Consider the following 24,190-nt stretch of genomic DNA (forward strand, 5'->3'; position numbering starts at 1 on the left):
GTTCCAGTGTAGGCCACACTGAGGAAGTGGAGGAAGTGGAGTTCCTCACCTAACGGAGGCTTTCCTACTGTACCATCCTTACTCTTTCCCATGCAATTTCCAGGCCCTTAATCTTAGTGTTAGTTATCAGCTCCGGTTATCACGAGTTTGTGTGCAGGCACTGTGCCGAGCACTTCACCAGGAATTTACTCATCTGTATACCTTCCCAGCTTTTCCTTCTGAGCCCTTCTCATTGCCTCAAGCTACGTTATGTATTTGTTTGTTGGTGTCTACTCAACTGAAAGACATGTTTCATGGGGTCCTTGTCTCCTTCACTATTGTATCAAAACATCTAGCCTGGCGCCCGGCGCATGCGTGGTAGGTACTCAATGCACACTTGCTGAATGAATGAACCAGTTTTCAGTGGTGCCTATGGCAGGCCTTGCCCATTCTTCCCAGCAAAGCACATAAGGTATATGGTGACCAAATGCGGACCTCTCCTCTCAGCCAGTCACACCAGTGTGAAAAAAATAAAAAGGAACTAGACATGATGGATGACCATTTTTACAATTATTCTTTCAATTAAGTGTGTTGCACAAGTGTTTCAAATACCTAAACATATTTCCCATTTCTTTCATGAGGTCATACTACAGATGGTTTTTGGTCCTCATTCTGACCAAGCATCCTATCACTTTATGGCCTCTGCTTTTCAGCCTCCCGAGTAAGTACCTCAGGCGGACAGAAGGAACTTCTATCTTTGCTATTGTGTCTCCCACTGTTTCCTTTAATCCCCTTCTCCAGTCATCTACAAAAACTACTCTAAAATAGTTTTATTGCTTCAGTCTGCAGTGTGTTGATCACTTTAACCACCTGCTGCCACTGCGTGCATGCGCACACGCGCACACACACACACACACACACACACACACACACACACACCCTTTATCCATGGCAGATACGTTCCAAGACCTCCAGTGGATGCCTGAAACCACAGATAATTCCAAACCCTACATATGCAATGTTTTTTCCTATACATATGTACGTATGATGAAGTTTAATTTATAAATTAGGCATAGTAAGAGATGAACAACTAGAACTAGTAATAAAATAGAACAACTACACTGTAATAAAGATCATGTGAGTGCGGTCTCTCTCCCTTAAAATATCTTATTGTACTGCACTGTACTCGCCTATTTTCAGACCACGGCTGACCGTGGGTAACAAACTCTGGAAATCAAAATCACTAATAAGTGGGGCCACTTCCGTAGTCTTAAAACCGTAGTGACATTTTGCATTGCTGGGGCACCACTTCAATTTTATACCGGGTTATCCATTACTCATAACATAGATTAAGCAGTTCAGCAGGGAAAACTAATCTAAATTCTTAAGGAATAGTCACTGCTTTAAATTAAATGCCATCAGACTAAAAATTTGTACTGATAATACTTTGAATACACTTGAATAAACAGAAGACAGATTGTGAAAATGCGCTGTCTTCAAACTCGAGTGCTCAGCACACCCAGAAGCCCCCCTAAAGAGGAAACCCCATCGACAGCCTCAGCGGCCCATAAATCCACAAATGCCTCAAAAAAAAAAAAAAAAAAAAAAAAAAAAAAACCAAGGAATACAGTTTATCTTCAACATCTTTGTATGTATTCACATGAAAACTCCCTTAATGTGGCCGTAAGAAGTAAACTCTATCGTCTGTGTGTGAATGCCATTCACACATTGAAGCAGTCGATCTTATGCAGGCACAAAGGAAAGTTCTGGCCCAGGCCCTAAAACGCCCTGAGATCCCTGGTCAGACTCCTCAGACACAGCGTGGTGTGGCTGTTCTTTCCTGATGAAAGCACTCTTAAAATGTTAGCATTACATACATGTCCTAAGTTTTCCAGGAGAATGCATTTTTTAAATTATCTAAGAAAGAATGGACAAGAATGACAGTGAACTTCTCGTTTTAGAATGTTCTTTATTCTGACAGTTGTTGGACAAATATAAGGCATGTTCACAAGTATCTGAAGTTATATACAAAACACACTCATTGGACGATGTTCCTCTTCTCCTTTTGTACTTGCTGCTGCACACTGATCCTTATGCATGTTAACACCCATAGCGCTCAATTCTTACGAATATGCGGACAATGTTTTGGGGGCCACCATGGAGAATGTTTCAAACTAGGGCATGAGCTTCTATGAACTAAGTCACTAAGACATCAGAACTCATGGTGAATAAAGGCAGAGGAAGGTGACCAAATCAGCTCACAAACTCATGACTCCAAGTATCCAGTGGAACAAAGAACACATTGAAAAACATTTTTTGATCCTTCATGTTGGATAGAAATGGAATGTGTCCAGAATTCATGGTTCTATATTTACCACTGTATAAAACTCACAAAACAGTATCTAATTTTTCATGGTTTCTAATGCAGTTACAGTTTTGTTTTAGGCCACAGTATAAGACTGCATGCATACTTTACACAAATGTCAAACACAGAGCGACTGTAACACAGACACCTCAGGGTTGTCTAAAGACACAGCTTCTCTTTTTGCGGTGGGGTGGGGAAGGAGAAGGGTGGTGGCCGTTTCCACACACAGCCTGTTGTGTGCTCAGCACGGCTGGATGTGGATCCCAAGCACTTGCTGGCTGACTCATGAAAGAGGACAGAAGCTGCTGAGGAGGGCAGCAGAGTTCAAAGAGCAGGCTCCAACCGGGGGCTGGGGTGATGGACACACAGCCTCCATTCCAGGGGGAAAAAGTCTTAGTCGATACTAATCAAAAAGTGTTAATGATTTTTGAAAATCAGATTACATCTATAAAAGATGAAAAGTAAACACTTAAAACAATCTATCGGAGGAACATAAAATAATAAAAAAATCAAATGCAGATGGGATTTCACAAAGAGGAGATTTGAATCTTTTGGTCTAAATCAGCCAATATTTTAACATTAACTATAAATTATTAAAATGTAGTTTGCTTATGCCCATTCTTAAAATGCAGAATCTTGGAAGAAAAATATAGGCATATTTTCAGGAATACAGACTCTTGTAAAAAATTTAAAAAGTCAGTATCATCTCTCTTGCGGAGCTACTAGAAAAGGTTTTTCAAAAACAAAAGGGGAACAAACGTGGGGTGCCTGGACATGTTAAGAATTCTTATCACTAGCATACTGCTTCGAGGCGCTCACAGTACTTTCCAAAAGAAGCCACCCACCTCAAAGAGCCCTGCGCAGCCCCAGCGACCCACGAGTGTGGTAGCCGTCATTTTATTAGCCACTGCTTGGCCATCATCAAAGTATTCACTCAGAGTGGGGAAATTACTTAATCTCAACGATATTAACGATTTCCATGTATTTAGCTTTGTGACACACAATGCACAAGGGTCTTCAAATGTTTGTTTTTTACACCAGTGGTGGCAGGAAATTGTCATTCTTCCGATTCAACACCAGTACTGGTGGATGACGCTTTAGTGAAGTGTGACTACCTAGAGGAGCAGGAAGGCGGCTCCTGATTCTCACCGGGCCAGCCTCTTCCAGAAGTGCAGGCTACTCTTCTGACAGGAGATCACGACCCTGGCAGGCCGGGCAAGTGCTCTGCCCTTTAAGCCACTGCTTAAAGCACTGAAAAGGAGAAAACAAAATCAGAAGATGCCTTCAGGACCACGAGGAAGCCTAGCTCCCCTGTGCTGCTGGGCTCCTTGGCAGGCGTAGCTCACTTGCCCTTGGTCTCTTGGGCCTGGAGCTGCCCAATACTCAGGGACACCAATGCCCGCTCCGGCCAGAGTGTGGACGAAGCCCCAGCTGCAAACCATCCCACCTCAGGGTCAGATCCTGAGTGCCGGGCCTCCAACCTGGCCTCAGGGGGTGGCCTTGCCCTAAGCCCCGGTTCCAGTCTCGGCTCTTCCACTTCAGCTGCGCCAAATTCCAGAGCCTGGCATTCTCGACCCTATGACCCAATCACTCATTCTTAGCCCATCCCTTGGCCTGGCCTTGGCCCTTGGCTCTGGAACAGCCCTCCAGCCCGCATGCCATACTCCTGCTGCTGCTGCCCACACTGCAGAGGCTGTGGACAGCCAGCCGGCCCAGACATAAGACCCTGTACCCAAAGGAGGCACACCACACCAAAGAGACTCGGCAAGTGGTCTCAACTCCTTTCGGTGAGAATGCTGTATTGATCCCATTTCAAGGGATTAGTAAATCCCCATGGCAGAGACCTGATCTGTTCTAACCCAGCAGCAGGGGTGCACACAAATGCTCACGGTACCTAGAACACCATGATAGTTCACACACAGATCCCAGAATGGTACAAGCAGGACTGTCCCCAGGTCAGGCAGAAGGGACACAGCTAGGTTTAGTTTTTCTCCTCTAAAATGTTAAATTGACTTTATATACTACACTGAGTCAAAAAAATGGTTTCACTGTTTCTCCATTTAGTCAGGTGTGTAAGAAATCACCTTTCAAGGAACCAATACTGCTTTGAATCTCAGCAACAACAAGTGGCTGGAGCTGCCATTCCCCTCTCCCCACACGGGATGGGAAGGACAGTCTGCGGAGCTGCCCCTCCGGCAGCGCTAGTGTGTGGACAGGGAGGCACTGAACAATGACATGGGAGGTTTGCAAAGAAAATGGTTTGACAGAAAATAAACACTGATGACTAGAAAACAATTCCTTTCTTATTTTGAAAATACTTGATGGTCCCAATGCATGCTGTAAGGATGGCCAAAAAGAGCTCTTACCCCTTTGTGATACTTGTGCCCACATTTGAGCACACACACGTTTTTTGATTTGAACACCTCGTGGCATATTTCACAGGAACTTGCACCCGGTGCCTGTGGAAACAAACACACCTGAATAATAAAGAATAACGACAGCTGTTTTTATGACAAGAGTTCTTCCTTCAAACATCTTCTGCCACAAAGGGTGGCAAATTACTCACAATTACAGCTAAACAGTCTGAGGAAACAACTTATTTTTTAGTAGCATTTCTTAAGAAAAAATATAAAAATACAAAAAGAAAAGTATACTTTTAAAGCTCTAATTGCCTCAGAGAAAAAACTTTTATGTGGCTAAAAGATTCTCAGGTGAAGATTACCATACTTAAAGTACAGTACGGGATAATCACATGGCATGGTGTGAATTAATCATTCATCTAATCGTCTAACAGTTGAGGGTGGTAAATTCCAACACATCCACACAATGGGCTATTGTGTAGCCAAAAGGGAAATCATGACGGAAGCCCATAATCCCTGACATAGAAAGCTGGCCCCAAAAGCCTGCTGAATGAAAGCGGCTAGCAAGACAGCATGTTATCATATATAACTCACTTTTTAATAAAGAGGCTGCGTGTATACATACATGCCTAGACAGAGTTAACAGTGGTTGCCTCAGGGTAAGGGAGATTTAATCTTTTTCTTTACAATTTTCTAGTTTCTATGAGCATGGATTACTTGTGCAAATCAAAACAAAACAAACGGATGGCTCATCCGGCAAACATCCATGGGCAGGGACGGTGTGGGGTGCTGGACGCAGAGATGAATGGAGGGCTCCGGCCTCAGCAGCTCACAGTCTGGTGAGCACAGACAGTGCTTTCGATGTGAGAGCAGACCGGAGTGTCGCCTGGGACTCCAAGCACAGTTCTCACAGCACTTACCCTATACTGCATCATTAACTTCTAACTCACTGCCTCTTAACTCTGAGCACCTTGAAGGCACAAAATGAGCCCCATCTGGGTCCTTAGCAGGTGGTGGAAAACCTAGCCCAAACTCATGCTCTAAAAACCCCGGCTGAGGGAGCGGGCGAATGTGGGCAGCCCTGGCAGTGGGATCAAGTTCAGGGAGTAGTACTGGGCGCACCACCCGAGGACTGAAAAGACCTTGAACTGCTGTCCAGGGTTTTGCTGTCTCCCCCAAGGCATGACTTGGCCCAGGAGGAGATGGGACAGATGCTGCAGAAGGAGAATTCATGCCCCTCCACTGCTGCCCATGACTAGAGGGTCAGGGAAGAAGAGGAAGTGCCAGACCGGGGAAGAGCCAGTGAAGGCCTCTCCAATGCCCAGTGCAAAGCTCGGAGCCAGGTTTAGTTTGAAAAAAACATACATTTAACTTGACAGTTTTCTGTTTCCTAGAAAAGATGGGCACAGTATACTTCTAAGTAAAAGAAAAAAAGGACAACCACAATTAAAAAAAAATGGAAAACAACCAAAAAAATCCAGCCCCTCAGAGAACAAAGTATGACTAGCATATTCAGTTTTGACTAATTCACATATAAATGTTCAAGAGTTTAGAAAAATATATATCAAAGTGGTAATACTGATTACAGGGTGGGTTTTTAAATGCCTTTTTTATTTGTTATTTTCTATTGTATGTAATACTTTGTAATTTAAAAATTAATACTTTTAGCAAACTATGGTTATCAAATTAGGTCCCAGCTTGAATACATTTTTCTTTCTCATACACTTTGGTGAAGTTTCAGTAAGTCAGCTTTTATATCTTCATTACTACAAACATCCATCATGAAGCAAAAAGGGAACTCTTCTCCAGGAGATCACGGTCTACCTTGGGGTGGGTGTGGCCACACAACACATTGACTTGTGTGCATGCACACCCACACGTGTGACTGGGAATTCTGCCTGGGTGAAGAACCACAGTGCACGTGACCCATCAGGGAAATCCCCGGGAGAGGAGGGACTCTAGCCAGGTCTTGCAGGAATGCCCTACATGCTCAGAAGCTCCCTCACTTGGGTGTGGGTGGGGCCGAGACCCTCTGGAGCTGAGTGTATGCGGTGTGGAAAGTTTCCAAAGGGTAGTGGAAAGTGAAAACGTATGGGAGGAATAAAAACCTAAGTTTACAAAAGACTCAATGCCAACTCAAGTTAGCAAACCAGTACTCTCTGTGCAATCTCCTACCGCTGGCTCCCTGCTGAGAAGAGTATGGGGCCTGTAACTCTCCTCCTGTGGATGTTGGTTATACTCTGACACCAGAGATGGACAAAAAGAAAAATTCTGGTGTCTGCTTGACACCAGAATTCCATCTAGAGCCCCCGGCCCCGAGCCACACAGGTGAGAGGCCCTCTTGCAGCCACCCCTGAGGTCCCTACTGCATGGTTCCAACGTCAGCCAGTCCCAGCGGTGAGGATGAGAGAATTACACAGGGCACACACAAGTTGAAAGGCCCACTCTGAGCTACCTCCGGTCTTCAAGCAGTCAAGTGAACGCTAGCAAGCTATGTGAGCGCTCTGTGCCTCAATTTCCTTATTATAAGTTAAAATAATTATATTGCCTAATCAATTCAGATCATAGACATTATAGTATTTTATGAAATGTTCTATGTAAATGTAAACATTCTTACTGTGTAAAAGGAAAATAAACAACTTAAATCACTACACAGAATTGCAGGCAAGTGTAGCCCATTCCAGTGTCCCTTCTCAGGCACTAGAGGAAGAGGCCAAGGACAGCAAGTAGGCTCTCTGGAGCACACAGCTGACCCAGTCATCCTACAGCAGCATTTGATCCAGGCCACAGCCTGGGCAAGCAGCGGGACGTGGGCTCATTGCTAATAAGTGATGGAACCGATCTGTGCAATTCCAAAGCCATGGTTACACATAAGAAAATTATTCAAAAATTATTTCCCCAACTGTTCAAAATACCACACTGGATGTACAAAGTTCATGTATTTGACCATCTGCAGCAAAACAAGAGCAAGAGAGAGAGAGAACCCAGATCCCCCACAGTGGTCAGAACCCTTGTCACTCATGTGCAGCAGCTTCTCTCCATGCTGGGCACCCAAGGTGTCAGTCAGAGCAGAGACCATGACCTCGGCCATTCACTGACTGCTCTAACTGGACACATTCAAGTACACTGAAATTCAGTTTCTAATGTTAGGATCAAATTAATTAGGTCTAGAAATGAATGGGGCTAAATCATGGATTAAAAATTATTTGCTGCTTGTTTTTCATTAAAAAACAAAACTATACATTTATACATACAGCCCTCACAGGAACATCTTCTGCCTTCTGCCCCTTGGTTTTGGGTGATGGTGCAACAACCGCCGAGGGTGGGCCCTGGGAGGACCTGGCCACGGGGGCGGCAGAGCTGGGCTCATAAGTCCTCTTGTCCTTTCCTGGGTTTGGCTGCAAAGATAACAGGGGTGTGGGGCGGGGCGGGGGGACAAGAGGGAAGCAAAGTTCAGTTATCCAACAACTTGACCATCTTCTGTCTTTAGTACATTGCTCTCTAGGTTTTGGTTTGAAGCTTTTTTTTTTTTTTTTTTTTTTTTAACATTTCTCATATTTTATAAATAAATAAGGATGAAGTGGAACATCTGGATAAAATACCTTTTTCTGTCCGTCTAGAATGTGTTCTGTCACTCTTTGGACAATTTCATCAATACTCAATCCTGAGAGTGAGTTCTTGTTTTTGCTTCGCACTTTTTTAATAAAACCAGCAAGCTCGGTGCTGAAAGGGAGAGTGAATGTTAAGTGACAACAGAAAGTTCCCTACTGCTAAGCAATATTACACGCCAATATTAATCCAACAGCCCAACCCAAAGACACAAAGACAAATGCACACAAAATTAATTTGAAGACCACTAATAACCACCATAACTGTATCTAAAAAGCAGAGCTATTTTTTTTGTTTTGAGACACAGTCGCACTCTGTCACCCAGGCTAGAGTGCAGTGGCACAATCCCTGCTCACCGCAACCTCCGTCTCTTGGGTTCAAGCGAGTTTTGTATTTTTTTTTTTTTAAGAAAAGATGGGGTTTCACCATGTTGGCCAGGCTGGTCCCGAAGTCCCGACCTCAGGTGATCCATCTGCCTCGGCCTGGCGTGAGCCACCTCGCCTGCTGGCTAATCATATTTTAACTGCTCCACTGTTTACAAATTTCAGTTCTGAAGCTTCTAATTAACACTGTCTCAGAAACTGAAATAATAGGGCAGATGCCAAAGGTCATTCCTGAGCGCAGAGTCCTTTGTTCCGAGCTGCACTTCAGAGACACTGCCTCTATGTCATCATCTCTCACAGCTGAGACAAGAGGCAACTCTGCCCCCCTCGCACCAACCTGAACAGCAGAAACTAGAGGTGGAGGCAGAAATGCTACTGAAGAGCCTGCCATCATCCCAACCCTATTTACAGCTCTTGTTCACTCAGTTAAGGGCAGCTTTTTCCCACATTCACAAGGACCCCTTGTTAACATGTCCACATGCCCCATTCACTATGGAATTCCGTCCAGTCTTCAACCTCACACTCTAACAAATCAGAGGTCTTATCTAACAGGGTAAAAGTTGCTACTGCCTTCTTTGCTAAATGTAATTTTGTCCCCCCAAATGACGCAAAATTATTGTTTTGCAGTTCATTTATTGATTCTATAACACTAGTTTTAGACAATGCTATTGGTCTCATCAAAATCTTAGCAAATTGTCATGGGTTCTGATGAGTGTTAATTACCCAGTGGTCAGTGTTTTCAATTTACATATGCACATTAAAAAATTTATTTGAGGTTAGGTGTGGTGTCTCATGCCTGTAACCCCAGCACTTTGGGAGGCCAAGGCGGGTGAATCACTTGAGGTCAGGAGTTTGAGACCAGCCTGGCCAACATGGTAAAACCCCACCTGTACTAAAAATATAAAAATTAGTCAGGCTTAGTGGTGCATGCCTATAATCCCAGCTTCTCAGGAGGCTGAGGCAGGAGAATCACTTGAACCCGTGAGGGAGAGGTTGCAGGGAGCCGAGATCATGCCATAGCACTCCAGCCTAGGCGACAGAGTGAGACTCTGTCTCAAAAAGAAAAAAAAAAAAACCACCAATTTATTTGAAAATACTTATCTCTATATTTACAAAAAGAAAGATATGTAGCACCTGAGCAAAACAATTATGCAACCCTTTTCATGTTAACACCTAATTGATTGTATCTGATCAGGAAACCTCAGTTCGATAAAGTACTGAACACAGCCACAGACATTTTCTGTTCATACCTGTTGTAACACGGGAATACCACTGACAGGTGCTCAATAATACTATTGAACGGCTTTTTTGGAGACTGACTTGAACGCGCAGCACGTCCTGGAAGAACAGGCTGCTTCCGATCAGCCACAGGGCTTCGTTCTGGCAGAGCTGCCCTTTTTGGCCCTGGCAGCTGAGCGGCTTCAGGCTGACCAGGGGGTGGCCCTGGCAACAGCGCAGAAGGAGCCTCCCCTGGGGAATCGCCGTCAGAGAACACACTGGGATCCCTGTGAAGTGCTGCGTGGTTTCCAGTCATGTCGCTTGCAGAAGTCACAAGCCCTTGGTCATCGTGGCCTGAAGACTCAGGGAGTAACTCGGGATGAACCTGTGAGGAACACACCACACCAGGATTACTTAGGGCTTCCCTTGAATTAAGAGGACGAAACGCCCAAGGGCAAAGGTCGATGAATAAATACAATAATGCAGCCCAGAGGCTCCGTGCACAGGAAACCTGATACCATGAATTAAATATTTTCGTTTTAAAAGAATTCTTGATAATAACTTGTTAGTTATTAGAACAAGAGTAGGAGGGTTCAGACTTCTAAATAATTATCTCTGTAAGTCACTGTTTTCTCTGTAAGATGAGACCATTTCGCCTGCCTACTGGCCCTCCTTCAGCCTCTACCTGGTTACACTTCTCCCCTTCCGAGCTAAACCCTGTAGCTGACAGATGCAACATCACGGCCACCACACTCCCCAGAGCTGTCTCCATCCCAGCGGGCTGCCTCCTCTTCCCTGCCCTCTCTCGGCAGCTCTCAGGCCTTCGTCCACGCCTGCAGTGCTGACGCTCCTCCCCATGCAGCTGCCTGAGGCCGAATCTTTTTAAAAGTTTGCAGTCTAGAATATTTTCCTGAGATCCAAATCTGCAAATCCACTTGGGTGATTCCAAGACAACTCAAAGTCAATGTGTTGGAAACCAGCCTCAGGCAGCCTCCCTAGTCCTGCTCTTCCCCTAGTACTCCAGGATGGAAGCCCAAGACTCACCCTCGACTTCCACATGGACACATGGGGCCTAGTCTCCTGAGCAGCATGGCGCCTGTAAATGTACCCCTAATCACCTCTCACATCTGTTCTCTTCCCTCCACCCCCACTGCCACGCCCCATCCAGGACAGGATGATGGCAATAAGCTGATAATTGAACAACTGGAAATCACTCAAGCCCCTCCCCAACACTCCCCCACATTAGTGGCAAGCTCATCTTCAAAAAGCACAGTAGCTCCCTGTAATCCTTAGGGATACATTCTGAGACCCCCAGTGAATGCTTGAGGTCGCAAAGAGTACTGAACCCTATGTATACTATGCACGCATTTCTTTTTCCTTCTTCACAATTTCATGGGTAGATTTGTTCTGACCGTAGATCTTAGCAACCTTAGGATACGATCTTTTCTCTTTCCTTATTAGTTTGAGAACTTTCAGCTTTTCACTTAAAGGAAGCACTATATTGCTTCTCTATGGCATATCTGAATGACCAGCATCATTACTCCCATGCTTTGGGGCCATTATGAAGTAAAATAGGGGTGACTTGGACACAGGCACTGGGGTAACGCGAGAAGTTCATCTGGTCACCAAATCAGCTTCTAAGTCGCTCACGGGCAGCGAGTAGCAACAGCATGAAAACACTGGACAAAGGGAGGAGGCACGTCCCTGGTGTCACCGTGTGAGAATCCAGATTTCATCATGCTACTCAAAACAGTGTGCAATTTAAAACTTACAAAGTACGTATTTCTGGAATTTTCCATTGAGTATTTTCTAACTGCGGTTGACTGCAGATAACTGAACCCACGGAAAGCAAAGCCATGAAGGAGGGACTCCTGTTCTGCTGCTGTTCCCTCATTTGAGACCTATCCTGTCTGGTCTAATGAAGCTAGAAGTGTCCAAACTGCTGTAACACAGCTTATAGAAGAAGGCTCTCTTGGCTCTGCCCCTGCGTCATACTGGGCTTCTATTACAGCATGAAAGGAGTGTATTCTCTCTCTCTCTAGGCTCCAGGTGCACTGCGTGTTCCATCTGGAACTCTGACCGTCCAAACACACCCCTCCCACTCCTTTGTCTGGTAAGTTCCTATTGCAGATCTCTGTCTCTGAGAGACTTCCAACTGGGAATCTTCCACTGAGGCCACACCTCTAGATTAGGTTAGTGGCCCCTAATTCACGCTGCTCCAGCATTCTGCCATGGGAAACCTCACTCTGCTGCAGGTAATGATGGGTTTAAAGTCTGTCTTTCCCCAAGTCCATGTGCACTTTGAGGGCACAGCCCACAATCTTTATCACCACTAATTACCCAATGAATGAATGAGGGAGAAATGAGATACACAAATAATTTTTAGGCACATTTATTACTAAAGCTCCTGGCACAATAAGAGTTCCCAGAATTTGGGATATGAAAATTCTTTTGAGTATTTATAAAATAACATAAGCTAGGATTACAAACTAATAGTAAAACATCCTATTGAGAGCCAACGTTTTCTCTATATATATCAGTTGTTATACAAACTTAGAAAAACAATAAATGATAAGTGCCCTTTAGTGTAATTCTTTTTTTTTTTTTTTTTTGAGACGGAGTCTCGCTCTGTCACCCGGGCTGGAGTGCAGTGGCCGGATCTCAGCTCACTACAAGCTCTGCCTCCCGGGTTTACGCCATTCTCCTGCCTCAGCCTCCCGAATAGCTGGGACTACAGGCGCCCGCCAACTCACCCGGCTAGTTTTTTTGTATTTTTTAGTAGAGACGGGGTTTCACTGTGTTAGCCAGGATGGTCTCGATCTCCTGACCCCGTGATCCACCCGTCTCGGCCTCCCAAAGTGCTGGGATTACAGGCTTGAGCCACCGCGCGCGGCCGCCCTTTAGTGTAATTCTAACTAAAATTGCACATTCAATGGAGAGAAAAAAACTGGATCTCAACAGAATATTTTACTCAGTTCAGGGTGGTCACACTTTTTCCATACTTAATTTTTTTTTTTTTTTCAGATGAATTCACAGTAAGTTTGGATGTTTACTGTGCAAGGTACTGGCGGGAAAGAGACATTCAAGGCCAGGCTGAGATCTAATGCATGTGAGAGAAGGGCCACAGTGGGAGGCCAAAAGAGGGCAGCCTCTGATGGGGTTTCAGGGGAAGGCAGGATGCAGAGCGGGGACGGTGTTCCAGGCTGGGAACAGCCCAGGCAAAGATCTGGCAATAGTGAGAGGGTGCAAGTCAGTACTGGGAGAGAGTCTCCTCTGTCTTTAGGAACTAGAAGATTTCACTGTCCTGTCACAACATTCTGGAACTTGTATCTTTCAACTCTCACATATAGTCCTCCTTTAATTTTGTTTTTCTTTTTTACCTAAGTTTTCTCACAAGATCTAACTTTAAATTCCTATGGTCTGATCTCCTCTGGGCCTAATTCATTTCAATTTAGTATTTACTAAGCATCTATCTGTGTCTAAATCTAAGAAATGTGGGTTTAGCCATATTGTAAAGTCCACAAAATGCAATTAATGCTTTTCTTTTCTGTGCTGTGCATATTAAAATAAAAAGACAAGATTATTCACTGTTATTCACAAGATTTGGCAAATACCTCAAACAAGTAGTAAAATATGATGTGCCAGACCAACAAAGCCCTGTATGTCTCAGGCATAGCAACTTTTATTCTGTATTTGAGGAGGAAACCTCTTAATTTTTAGATTTTGGTCTTATGTCCCAAATATCTAGGAATAAGATATTCCTGAGGTGGTGATAGGGTCCTGCTTGAATCACAGGCACCTGCTACTCGTGGATTATTCATTCAAAGTCAAGAATACATATATAACACACACACACAGAAAAGACAGAAGACAGGCCAAGGTACAGAAGAGTGATAGAAATGCAGCAATGGTGTATTCACCTCAGTCTATTCCTCATACAGATGCAGAAAGACTGATCTATTTTATGTAAGAATGTTATAAAACTTAAAAGGTTCATCAGTAGCACCAATAATGAAACATTAAGGCAATTATTAACCAATCTCATCCTCACTCCCAGGGAACAACAACAAATAACTACTTTGGCTAGTTAACAAATGAATTATGGTTTGTTTTTTTTTTTTTTTTTTTTAAAAAGATGTGCTAGACTTACCGTGTTACAGGCAGGAAATGAAAGCTCGGAAATCTGCACTTTAGAAAGTTCACTGAGACGAGAACCATTTTTAATTGCCTTAATTTGTTCTTCAAACTGAGACTGTGAGTAGAAAGTAAAGTGTGGGAAAACCACAATTGTCAATTAATACTTTGTTTCTTCCTATACGTTATAAATGAAACATAACTGTCTTGTAAGGAAATTCAAAATAAGACCTCATTAATCCAAATGCTCCAAAGCCTTTTCAAACATAACTCCTCTAATCTTACCAATCAAGGCAGAGGTCAAGATGGTTAATTAAGACAATACAATTACTTTCGGCTGGGCATGGTGGCTCACTCCTGTAATCCCAGCACTTTGGGAGGCCGAGGCCGGCAGATCACCTGAGGTCAGGAGTTGGAGACCAGCCTGACCAACATGGAGAAACCCTGTCTCTACTAAAAAGCAAAATTAGCCAGGCATGGTGGCGCATGCCTGTAATCCCAGCTACTTCAGGGGCTGAGGCAGGAGAATCACTTGAACCTGGGAAGTGGAGGTTGCAGTGAGCCAAGATCACACCATGGCACTCCAGCCTGGGCAACAAGAGTGAAACTCCGTCTCAAAACAAATTATAAAAAATAACAAAACCATTGCTTCCATGAAAAGCTCATAATACTTTCAACAAAAAAATATTATTGACAATAATAGATAAAAAAGAAATAGTTTCAATATGACACTAGCCTCCTGAGAATTATAACTATCATAAAGATTTTGATGGTATTAAACGATGTTTTTTACAACTTACCTTTGCTTTCTCAATTTCTTTTGTAACATTAGAAAGAAACAGTTCCCATGAACATATATCAGACTCCATGTCAGGATATGCTGCAGGATCACTGAAAAAGTATAATATAAAACTGCTTTAGAAATCTAAAAAATTAAAAGCACTTACGGTCAAATAAACATCTAAACATGAGAGAAAGATACATTTAACATGATCACATACACACAAAAAAACCCAACTATTTTTAAAGATTGCTTATCTTGTAAATTTGCCACTAGAGACACTTTAGAAAATTTTAATTATTAATATAACAAAAACTCTAAAATTGAAGGGCAGAGGGAAAGTAAGTCTCCTGAATTTTAAGTTCTTTTCCCAAATTTAAAAGTTTGACCACTCTTCATTTAACATCTTTACGTTTAATATTAAAGCCAGCGTCTGCATTTAAAGATTTTTTAAAAAGGTAGTCTGAAACATTCAAAAGATTCCAATCAAACCCTAATCATTACCTTACTATGAAAATAAAGGATGGGCCTAAGATAAATTTATCATCTTAGCACCTCATGAATCTGGTCTATTGAAAGTGACAGATAAATTGACTACCCCTAATTGAGAAGATCAAAAACACTACCAATCTGTGGGTACGGTAAGACCTCATTATACATCTTGAAGAAAAACCAGAGCATTCTTTTTGAGATGGAGTCATGCACTGTTGCCCAGGCTGGAGTACAGTGGCTCCACCTCCTGCGTTCACGCCATTCTCCTGTCTCAGCCTCCCGAGTAGCTGGGACTACAGGCACAAGCCACCATGCCCAGTTAAATTTTTTGTACTTTTAGTACAGATGGGGTTTCACTGTGTTAGCCAGGATGGTCTTGATCTCCTGACCTCGTGATCCGCCTGCCTCGGCCTCCCAAAGTGCTGGGATTACAGGCATGAGCCACCACACCTGGCCTCTTTTTACCCCTTTTCTATGTTTCTATACTTTGGTGGAGGAGGCAGAGTTAGCATGGCATCCTGAAGAAAGAATCTTTGTATATTCTATGGTTTATTGGAAGAGTTGATACTATTAGATGAAATGAGTCTGAGATTATCTTTGTATCCCAGATGAGCTGCAATGCAGCCTATGGCAGGTGCTTAGTACAGGTGGTTGACCACCACTTGGTCTCAACCTCAGCTGTACTAGTCCTGTATTCTAAATCAGCATATTAGTTTACTTTTAATCAGAAAAGTTTTCTAATGAAAAACATTAAATCTTGAAAATGGGGCCGGGCGTGGTGGTTCACACCTGTAATCCCAGCACTTTGGGAGGCCTAGGCAGGCGCATCACCAGGTCAGGAGTCAGAGACCAGCCTGGCCAACATGGTGAAACCCTGTCTCTACTAAAAATACAAAAATCAGCCTGGTGTGCAGTGGGCGCCTATAATCCCAGCTACTCAGGAGGCAGGAAAATCACTTGAACCCAGGAGGTAGAGGTTGCAGTGAGCCAAGATCATGCCACTGCACTCCAGCCTGCGTGACAGAGCAAGACTCCAACAAAAAAGAAAGAAAGAAAGAAAGAGGAAATAAGAAAATGAAGAAGAAGAACTATACACTAAAACTGTTTGTCCGTGATTCACACAATCTCTGGTTCAATGCTGAGGGTTTGAAATTTGAATCAAAAGGCAAGCACCAGGAAGGATCAAAATCCTGGGATTAGAAATGCAAAACCTGTGTATAGAACATGATAAAAGGACTCAATGAAAAGTAATCCCACATAGAGAAGTGCTAAGTATTAGAAGAAGATCCTCTAGAAATCCCAGGCAAGCCTTATCTTAAAAACAAACAAGGCCAGCCCAGCGCAGTGGCTCGTGCCTGTAATCCCAGCATTTTGGGAGGCTGAGGTGGGCGGATCACGAGGTCAGGGGATCGAGACCCATCCTGGCTAACATGGTGAAACCCGGGTCTCTACTAAAAATACAAAAAATTAGCCAGGAGTGGTGGCAGGCGCCTGTAGTCTCAGCTACTTGGGAGGCTGAGGCAGGAGAATGGCGTGAACCCGGGAGGCGGAGCTTGCAGTGAGCCAAGATCGCGCCACTGCACTCCAGCCTGGGTGACAGAGCGAGACTCCGTCTCAAACAAACAAACAAACAGAGGTAGAGATTATGTGGAGAGTTGAAAAAAATTTAACATGTGTGAATATACTTTGTAGTAACATTCTCACATGCTGTCATGTAGACTGTTAAGTAATAGTTATTAGGAAAGCAACTTGGCAAAAAATTTTAAAAGACTTGAAAATGTGATCTTCATTCTAAAATTTTACTGCATGGAGATGACTAATAATGTGCATAAAGATTTAACTATAAGGATGCTCACTGCAGGGTGGCTTATATTAACACAAATTCACAAACAACTTCACTGTCCCAGCACAGCAGTGTTTGATAAATCATGACATGTTTCTATGCTCGAATACTACCCAACCTTTCAAAATTAGGTTGGAGAAATGTAATTACCAATATGAAAATAAATTTCCTATATACTATTTAGTAAAAATAATTGACAAATTTTCATTTTTTCAAACACTTCATGTATTCCAAAATAGAAATGCTATATCGCCATTTAGAATTATGAGTGATTTTTATCATTTTTGTTTGTATGTCTTAACTTTTCTACAATTGAACATGTATCAATTATATAACTATTAAAAATAAAACGGTCCTAATACAAAATAATGTTTCTCTCAAATGGTCCTAGCTTTATCTTCTAAATGACGTGCTAAGAACACCCACGAAACTGCATTACCAGCTAATCAGCTCCAGCTTCTTCAGATAGGCTTCTGCTTGTGACTCCATGATCTGTAGCTTATACACTTCACTCTCCTTCCAGTTTTCAAGTACGGATACCTGCCAGTAGATTAGAGGACATACAAGTATTTTACAAATGACAGCCTGAACTATTTTAAAGGTTAAAACTTAAACATTCCAAGCCACTTTCCCATTTCTCCTTAAATGAAGCATGATGACAGAATAACCAGAACTTGATTATATCATAGGTGAATATGAATTAGACTTGAGATTTGAAAACAGAGTAACAAAATGACATTACAAATGCATACCTGCCACGATTCTTTTTGCAGATATGAATAACTGTACATGGTTTTCTGCTTAAGCTATATATAAGCACAGAGCCAGGTTAACTGCATGTGCACACCAGTGTGCATTACCTATGGTCCTGCAGCAGAATAACCCTTAATAAAGGCTGCATCCTCTGCAATAGAAAAGCCTCAGAGAAGCTGTTCTCAGCAAGGGCATCAAAGGCCTTTGGGGTATGCTTTTAAGATTTTAGGCTCTCTGTGGCTTCCCCACAAGCCAACTGGCCATTTTTGTGAGAATCACTGCAGGAAATGTAGAATGGTCTTGTGGTCCAAATGATCCATCAAATAGCCTTTTAATCCAGGTGTCAGTAAACTTGACAGGGCCCACCAGGCAAACCTGCTTACCAAATGGTGGTGTGAATTAAACAAGCTCAGGAGTACGGATGCAGGTGTAGGACCCACAGAGTATTCATACTTTGGCTCTTTTTCCTTCCCTCTCCTTAGAAGCAGGTGCATAGTCAATTCTTAATTGAAAAGCCTAATGTTTGCAGACTGTATAAACTAAGCCTTTTCTTATTTTACCAGAATAATCACAAACACATATGCCAATAAATATCATTTGTTTCTCAGCTAGAGAAACACAGAGAATCATGTTTCGGGCACTAAATAAAATACAGTCAGATGTCATTATTCTGATTTTCATCTCAGTAGTTTCTCAAACAGTGTACTGACATTGCTATATATTCTTCTAGGGGCGGGAGGAGTGTATTCCTAATACGTGGATTATTTTCAAGTTCCTTTCCAAGTATTGGCAAATATAGTTGGCTACTTCATGGTACATCACTTGATTACATATGATGAAAGTATTCGAAGTGTATAATATAGGAAATGACTGAATTATAATGGTAAATAAGGACAGCAGGTTACAAAATTTGGTGTACACTATGAGTGCATATAAGTAACAACACAAGCATACCGGTAAAACATTACAGGGCTATAGGCAAGGAAAAAGAGTGGTCGTTTTAGGGAGGATATACTATGGGTGACAGGATATCCTTTATGCACCACACTTTTCAGTAATGTCTGTTATGCCTCATATGTCATTAAAGAAACACAAAAACAAATGACAAATGCCATAGTGGTCACTAAGTGTCATGGACTCACCTCTGCAGCCACAGCTCTCTGATGACTCTCTTCATAATCCTCTTTTCCTTTCTTTATACACTCTTCTATTTTCATTTTCTCATTTGTAAGTGTGTTGCTACAAATATTGAAGGGAAAAAAATACCTTCTTGAACAAAATTTCACAGTGAGATGACAAAGGCTTCAGGCTGGATGAACTTTGAAACTGCACCACCATAGCCTCAGCTACATCTTCTAGAGCAGTTTCTCATCTCATATTTTACTACACAACACACAGACTCAAATGTGCTCTGTGCTTTACAAGTGATCAAAGGCAGATATGAAATGGAAGTGCACGTTAGGTGGGCATGCTAAGAATCAGGTGAGGGCACTGTTCCAGTTCACCATTTTATGAGGGTAGGTGGAGTACAATCTGGTGACATTAATAAACTATACAGGCCGGGCACAGTGGCTTAGGCCTGTAATTCCAGAACTTTGGGAGGCCGAGGCAGGTGGATCGCTTGGGCCCAGGAGTTCAAGACCAGCCTGGGCAGCATGGCAAAACCCTGTATCTACAAAAAATACAATGGTGGTGCGTGCCTGTAGTCCCAGCTACTCGGGAGGCTGAGGTGAGAGAACTGCTTGAGCTGGGAGATGGAGTCTGCAGTGAGCCATGACCATGCTACTGCACTCCAGCCTGGGTGACAGAGCAAGAACCCGTCTCAAAAAATAAATAAATACATTTTAAAAATAAGCTTTATAAAACATTCCCTATCCTTTGAGCCAGAAATTGTTTTGACACATATTACAAGGACAGAACCCAAAGGGAAAAAGAAATCTGTACAAAATTATTCAAAAAAGGATAGAAATGTGTATATGAAACAATACTCAGTGAGAAAAGCAGAATACAACTGCTTATCATTGAACATACAGTTACCAGTATGTGAAAACATATTATTTCCATTAGCAAGCAAGGGTTAAAAGGAAACTTTGCATAGAGTCATAATAAAAATTTAATGAACCTATAATTATAGAGCAGTAAGAGCAACAAACTACCAGCCTACAGTGGAGACGAATATTCCAAGTAACACAAAAGAAAAGTTTTTAAAACATGTTTTTAGTTTCAAGTTAATCCAAAAAAAGTTATTGACAGCAATAAATTCAGTATTTCTATATTGACAATGAGAAATAAATGCAGAAATCTTGTAAAATAAAAATATTTAAATATTCAAAGAATATTTATAAATTAATTTTTAAAATGCAATAGAAATAGACATAAAGAAAATAGAAACATAATTACTTAAAAGAAATAGACAAGCAACAATATATTTCAAAGTCTACTGTGCTTGTACCCCGGCATTATACGTATTAAAATATATTAAAAATAAATTTAAGCTTAATTTGCCTGATTTCAAGGGACTGATCCAGATGTAATTCATGTTCCTTTTCCTTTCCATCATTTTTCTGGGTATACCTATAAAAGCATAATCACCAAATTTTAATTAATGTTGAAAAAAATTTTTTAACAGGACTCCCACACAGTAAATTCTACCCCTATCCTTACAAACATTTCTTGATTTTGTAATATATATATTTTTACATCTTGTTTCCTTTTTAGTATCTTCTAAATAGGAAAATAATTTGAGGTTATTTCCCTTTTGGGAAATTTTCCTTCCAGATCACCTTTTTCTTCACTCTAAGTCATATGCTTACAGGTAAATCACCCTATCTCAGTCTAAGATGTGCAGCTCAAGATGGTTTCAACAGGAGACAGAGAACACAGGTATTGTGGCATCATCATCAGTGTAACCAGTGATTCTTATTGAAAATGAGAAGATGTGGATTCTCATTCAAAATGAAAACAGACTTCTACTCTTTAAAACAGAACTTAAAAGTCAAAACAAGCATTCATACACACATGCGGGTGCACACACACAAACACACACACTGATAATCCTTCAAAACAAGTGTGTGAATCCCCGATTCTTGAGCCATGCCCTGCACAAGGTGGGTTCTACCTCTTCTTTCATGCTACCGTGAGATACCTTTGCAGTCATCTCTGTTTACTAAAGCCTCTTGTTTCTAATACAAGCCAGTTTAACTATTATTTTACTTCTTTTGTAAAACACTTCCTCCCTCCTCTAAATAGACAAATACTGGGTAACACTCTCCTGGAAGCCCTGCCTTCTTTCATAGCCGCCTGTGGTTTGTGTCACTTTACCAATCACGAGCTCTACATTCTAGTCATTTCTTAATGAATACTAAGTGTGATCAAGAGCACAGAAACATCCAAGAAATCATTTTTCACGTCCTTTGTGCATCTCTGAGAAAGAGATCCAAAAAGTTTAAAGATGTTACTTAAAAATCTAAATAGAAAAATTGAGCTTTAAAGCATTTACATGGAAAATGTAAAAAGCAGGCCAGGTGCAGTGGCTCATGCCTGTAATCCCAGCACTTTGGGAGGCCAAGACAGGTGGATCATCTGAGGTCAGGAGTTCAAGACCAGCCTGGTCAACATGGTGAAACCCCGTCTCTACTTAAAAAAAAAAAAAAAAAAAAAAAGAAAAGAAAAATTAGTCAGGCATGGTGGTGGGCACCTGTAATCCCAGCTACTCGGGAGGCTGAGGCAGGAGAATTGCTTGAACACGGGAGGCAGAGTTGCAGTGAGCTGAGACTGCACCACTGCACTCCAGGCTGGGTGACAAAAGCAAAAGTCTGTCTCAAAAAAAAAAAAAGCAAAAAACTTAGATAGAAGCCTATGGTTTATCTTTAAATTGTGACAGGAAAGGTAAAGAAATCTATTAATAAAATGGAAAAAAGTCAACAATAAAAAGTTTATTCTTCAGCAGAAATTACCTTTTATGCAAGTACAGAAAAAAAAAAATTTCTTATCATTAACAGCCCCTAGTTACCTTGTCTAGTTTGATAGTATGTCTGAATTGAACATAAAAAGTATGTTAAATATAAGTATTTCCACATTTTTTAGTAACAAAATGACCAAGACTGGTCAGGCTCAAATATTAGAGATAAAAACCTTTACAGACATTATCGTTTCCATAAGTGTGTTCTACTAGTGAAGCTACTTTGATCATCAACATGACATGATGACAATTCTGAGGCAGTGCTTTACTCTTCCTCATTGTTTGAGGACTGCCTAAAAACTGCCTAAATGCAATGCCAGCAAGACTTGTAATGAAAGTCATCTGATCATATGGCACGCGGCATGGAAAAATACAAAAGCCTTTGAAAGGTGAGTGTGTAGCGTGGCCCCCCAACGAACCCGGCCTCCCATTATTCATGCCCTTGAATCTTGACCAAGCCTATGACTTGTTTTAAGCAATAAAAGGTAGCAGAGATGATGCTGTGACAGTTCTGGGCCTGAACTTTCAGGAGGCCTAGTGGCTTCCACTTCTGCACCATTTGAAGTCCTCAGCCACCACGTAAGAAGTCTGGCTATCATAATAGAGATCACATGGAAAGACCACATAAATCAAAATCACAGAGCGGCTACACAGAGAGAAAGTGAGACCAAGCCACCCCAGCATCCCAGCTGAGGCCAGCCCCAGTCATCACCCAGCTAAATTCAGCCACACGAGGACTCCTGGCAAGACCAGCAGAAGAATGGCCCAGCTGAACTCAGCCCAGATTGCAGGACCATGAGCAAATACAATGGCTGCTAACCAAGACACTGACTTTTGGGTGTTTTCTTACACAGTGGTAGAAAACAAGCTGAAGAATTTGACCTATCACTGTTTAGAGCAGAGGGAGGTTAGGAACGGATCATAGAGAATCTTAAAACACACTTTTCGTCCACCTGACATTCCTAGGATCTGTGCATGTTATCAAATTTTTCACACTACAAGACAAATTTTAATAATTTATAGATTCAGGATAAAAGTAATTATAAATAAAATAATCATCACAGAATCTTACTTTTGAAAGGAATTTTAGATTTTAGACCAGCCCCCATGTTTTGCTGATAAGAAAAAAGAGGGCCAGAGAAAGGGATGGTGTTCAAACCGGAAGGAAGTCAGTTCCTTGGGGATTCTCAGTTCCATGCTACTCTCACTTTCATATAATTTATCTGAAAAAATGTTAAGTTTAGAAAAAAACTTAGGTGAGATAATTACTCAATGAATGCTTTTTAAAATGAGACAAACACTGAAAACAGTAGCTATTCATTTTTACTTGATATAGTTTAAAATTAAATATCAAAATGTGAAAATAACCAAAAGTCACAATTTTTTTAAAATAAAAATTACTGCCTTTCAATCATTACTTACATTTCACTGGCATTTGAAACTTTTTTAATTTTCTTCTTCAGTGATTTTAGTCTTTCTTGGATTTCTTTTTTTTCCTGCTGCCATTTTTTAATTTCTCTTTCCAAATCTTGAAGGAACCAATCTAATTCCGTCTTTGAGATCTAAAAACATTTAGAAAGTACTTAAATAAATGGCAAAATATACTTTTTAACAAAAGAGACTGAAAGGCTAGAATTGTGACGGCATCATAGCTTAAACAATGACTCAAGTTCAGTGGAACAGACACTCCCAAGCTGGTGCCCTGTGGCAGGCTATGCCCCCCAGCCAAGCCTGGGATATCAAGTCACACCAGACAGCCACATCCTACCCACTACGTGCACCTGATTACAGTAAGGCACCCTGAAGAACCACTCTGAGGTGCCCAGAAGTATTCACACTTCACTCTCCAGCCTAAATGATTCTATAATCTACAAGGAGTCTGTACACATGTTTTAGTTGGCAAGGCCAATAGTTTTTGTTTGCTTTTATAAATATAAATGTAATCCTCTTGCTGGTCATTAAAGGCATTAGGGTTGAGATACCTGCCAGAATTTCAGGCAGTGTGACAAAGAGAAATGGAAACCTCTTTGGAGTCAATGCTAGTTACCGTTCCCTTGGAGGGTTTGGTACAGCACCACTTGACACCCAACCCTCTTTGTCAACTTCTTATGTAGTTGCTGGTTTTGAAACTTCTGAATCTACACATTCTCTAAAGGTTTGATGTTTGTTTTGAAGTATCATCTATTCAATGGTAGCAAGGGGTTTGGGTGGGGCACATGCTTATAAATACCAGTCATTTATAAGTAAAACATTCCCTATGTTAATATTTCTAATAATTAATTTAAACGTGAATCAAAGCAATACCTAAAGGA

General features: G+C 41.7%; 1 protein-coding gene across 1 annotated transcript in view; it reads right to left on the reverse strand.

The window, feature by feature from the left end:
• Nucleotides 1-1,933: 1,933 nt before the first annotated feature.
• Nucleotides 1,934-24,190, reverse strand: part of TTC3 (tetratricopeptide repeat domain 3) — a 121,000-nt gene continuing 98,743 nt past the window's right edge. Inside the window, exons 36-46 of the mRNA XM_005595963.5 lie at nucleotides 23,301-23,440; nucleotides 20,423-20,491; nucleotides 19,060-19,156; nucleotides 17,604-17,704; nucleotides 14,849-14,939; nucleotides 14,065-14,166; nucleotides 9,947-10,299; nucleotides 8,307-8,427; nucleotides 7,959-8,102; nucleotides 4,711-4,803; nucleotides 1,934-3,595 (exon numbers count right to left, since the gene is read on the reverse strand). Coding sequence (XP_005596020.4) covers nucleotides 3,521-3,595; nucleotides 4,711-4,803; nucleotides 7,959-8,102; nucleotides 8,307-8,427; nucleotides 9,947-10,299; nucleotides 14,065-14,166; nucleotides 14,849-14,939; nucleotides 17,604-17,704; nucleotides 19,060-19,156; nucleotides 20,423-20,491; nucleotides 23,301-23,440 — 1,386 coding nt within the window. The 3' untranslated portion in view covers nucleotides 1,934-3,520. The remainder of the gene's footprint in view (nucleotides 3,596-4,710; nucleotides 4,804-7,958; nucleotides 8,103-8,306; nucleotides 8,428-9,946; nucleotides 10,300-14,064; nucleotides 14,167-14,848; nucleotides 14,940-17,603; nucleotides 17,705-19,059; nucleotides 19,157-20,422; nucleotides 20,492-23,300; nucleotides 23,441-24,190) is intronic.

The sequence above is a fragment of the Macaca fascicularis genome, chromosome 3 (assembly GCF_037993035.2).
Source record: "Macaca fascicularis isolate 582-1 chromosome 3, T2T-MFA8v1.1".
NCBI classification, from domain to species: domain Eukaryota; kingdom Metazoa; phylum Chordata; class Mammalia; order Primates; family Cercopithecidae; genus Macaca; species Macaca fascicularis.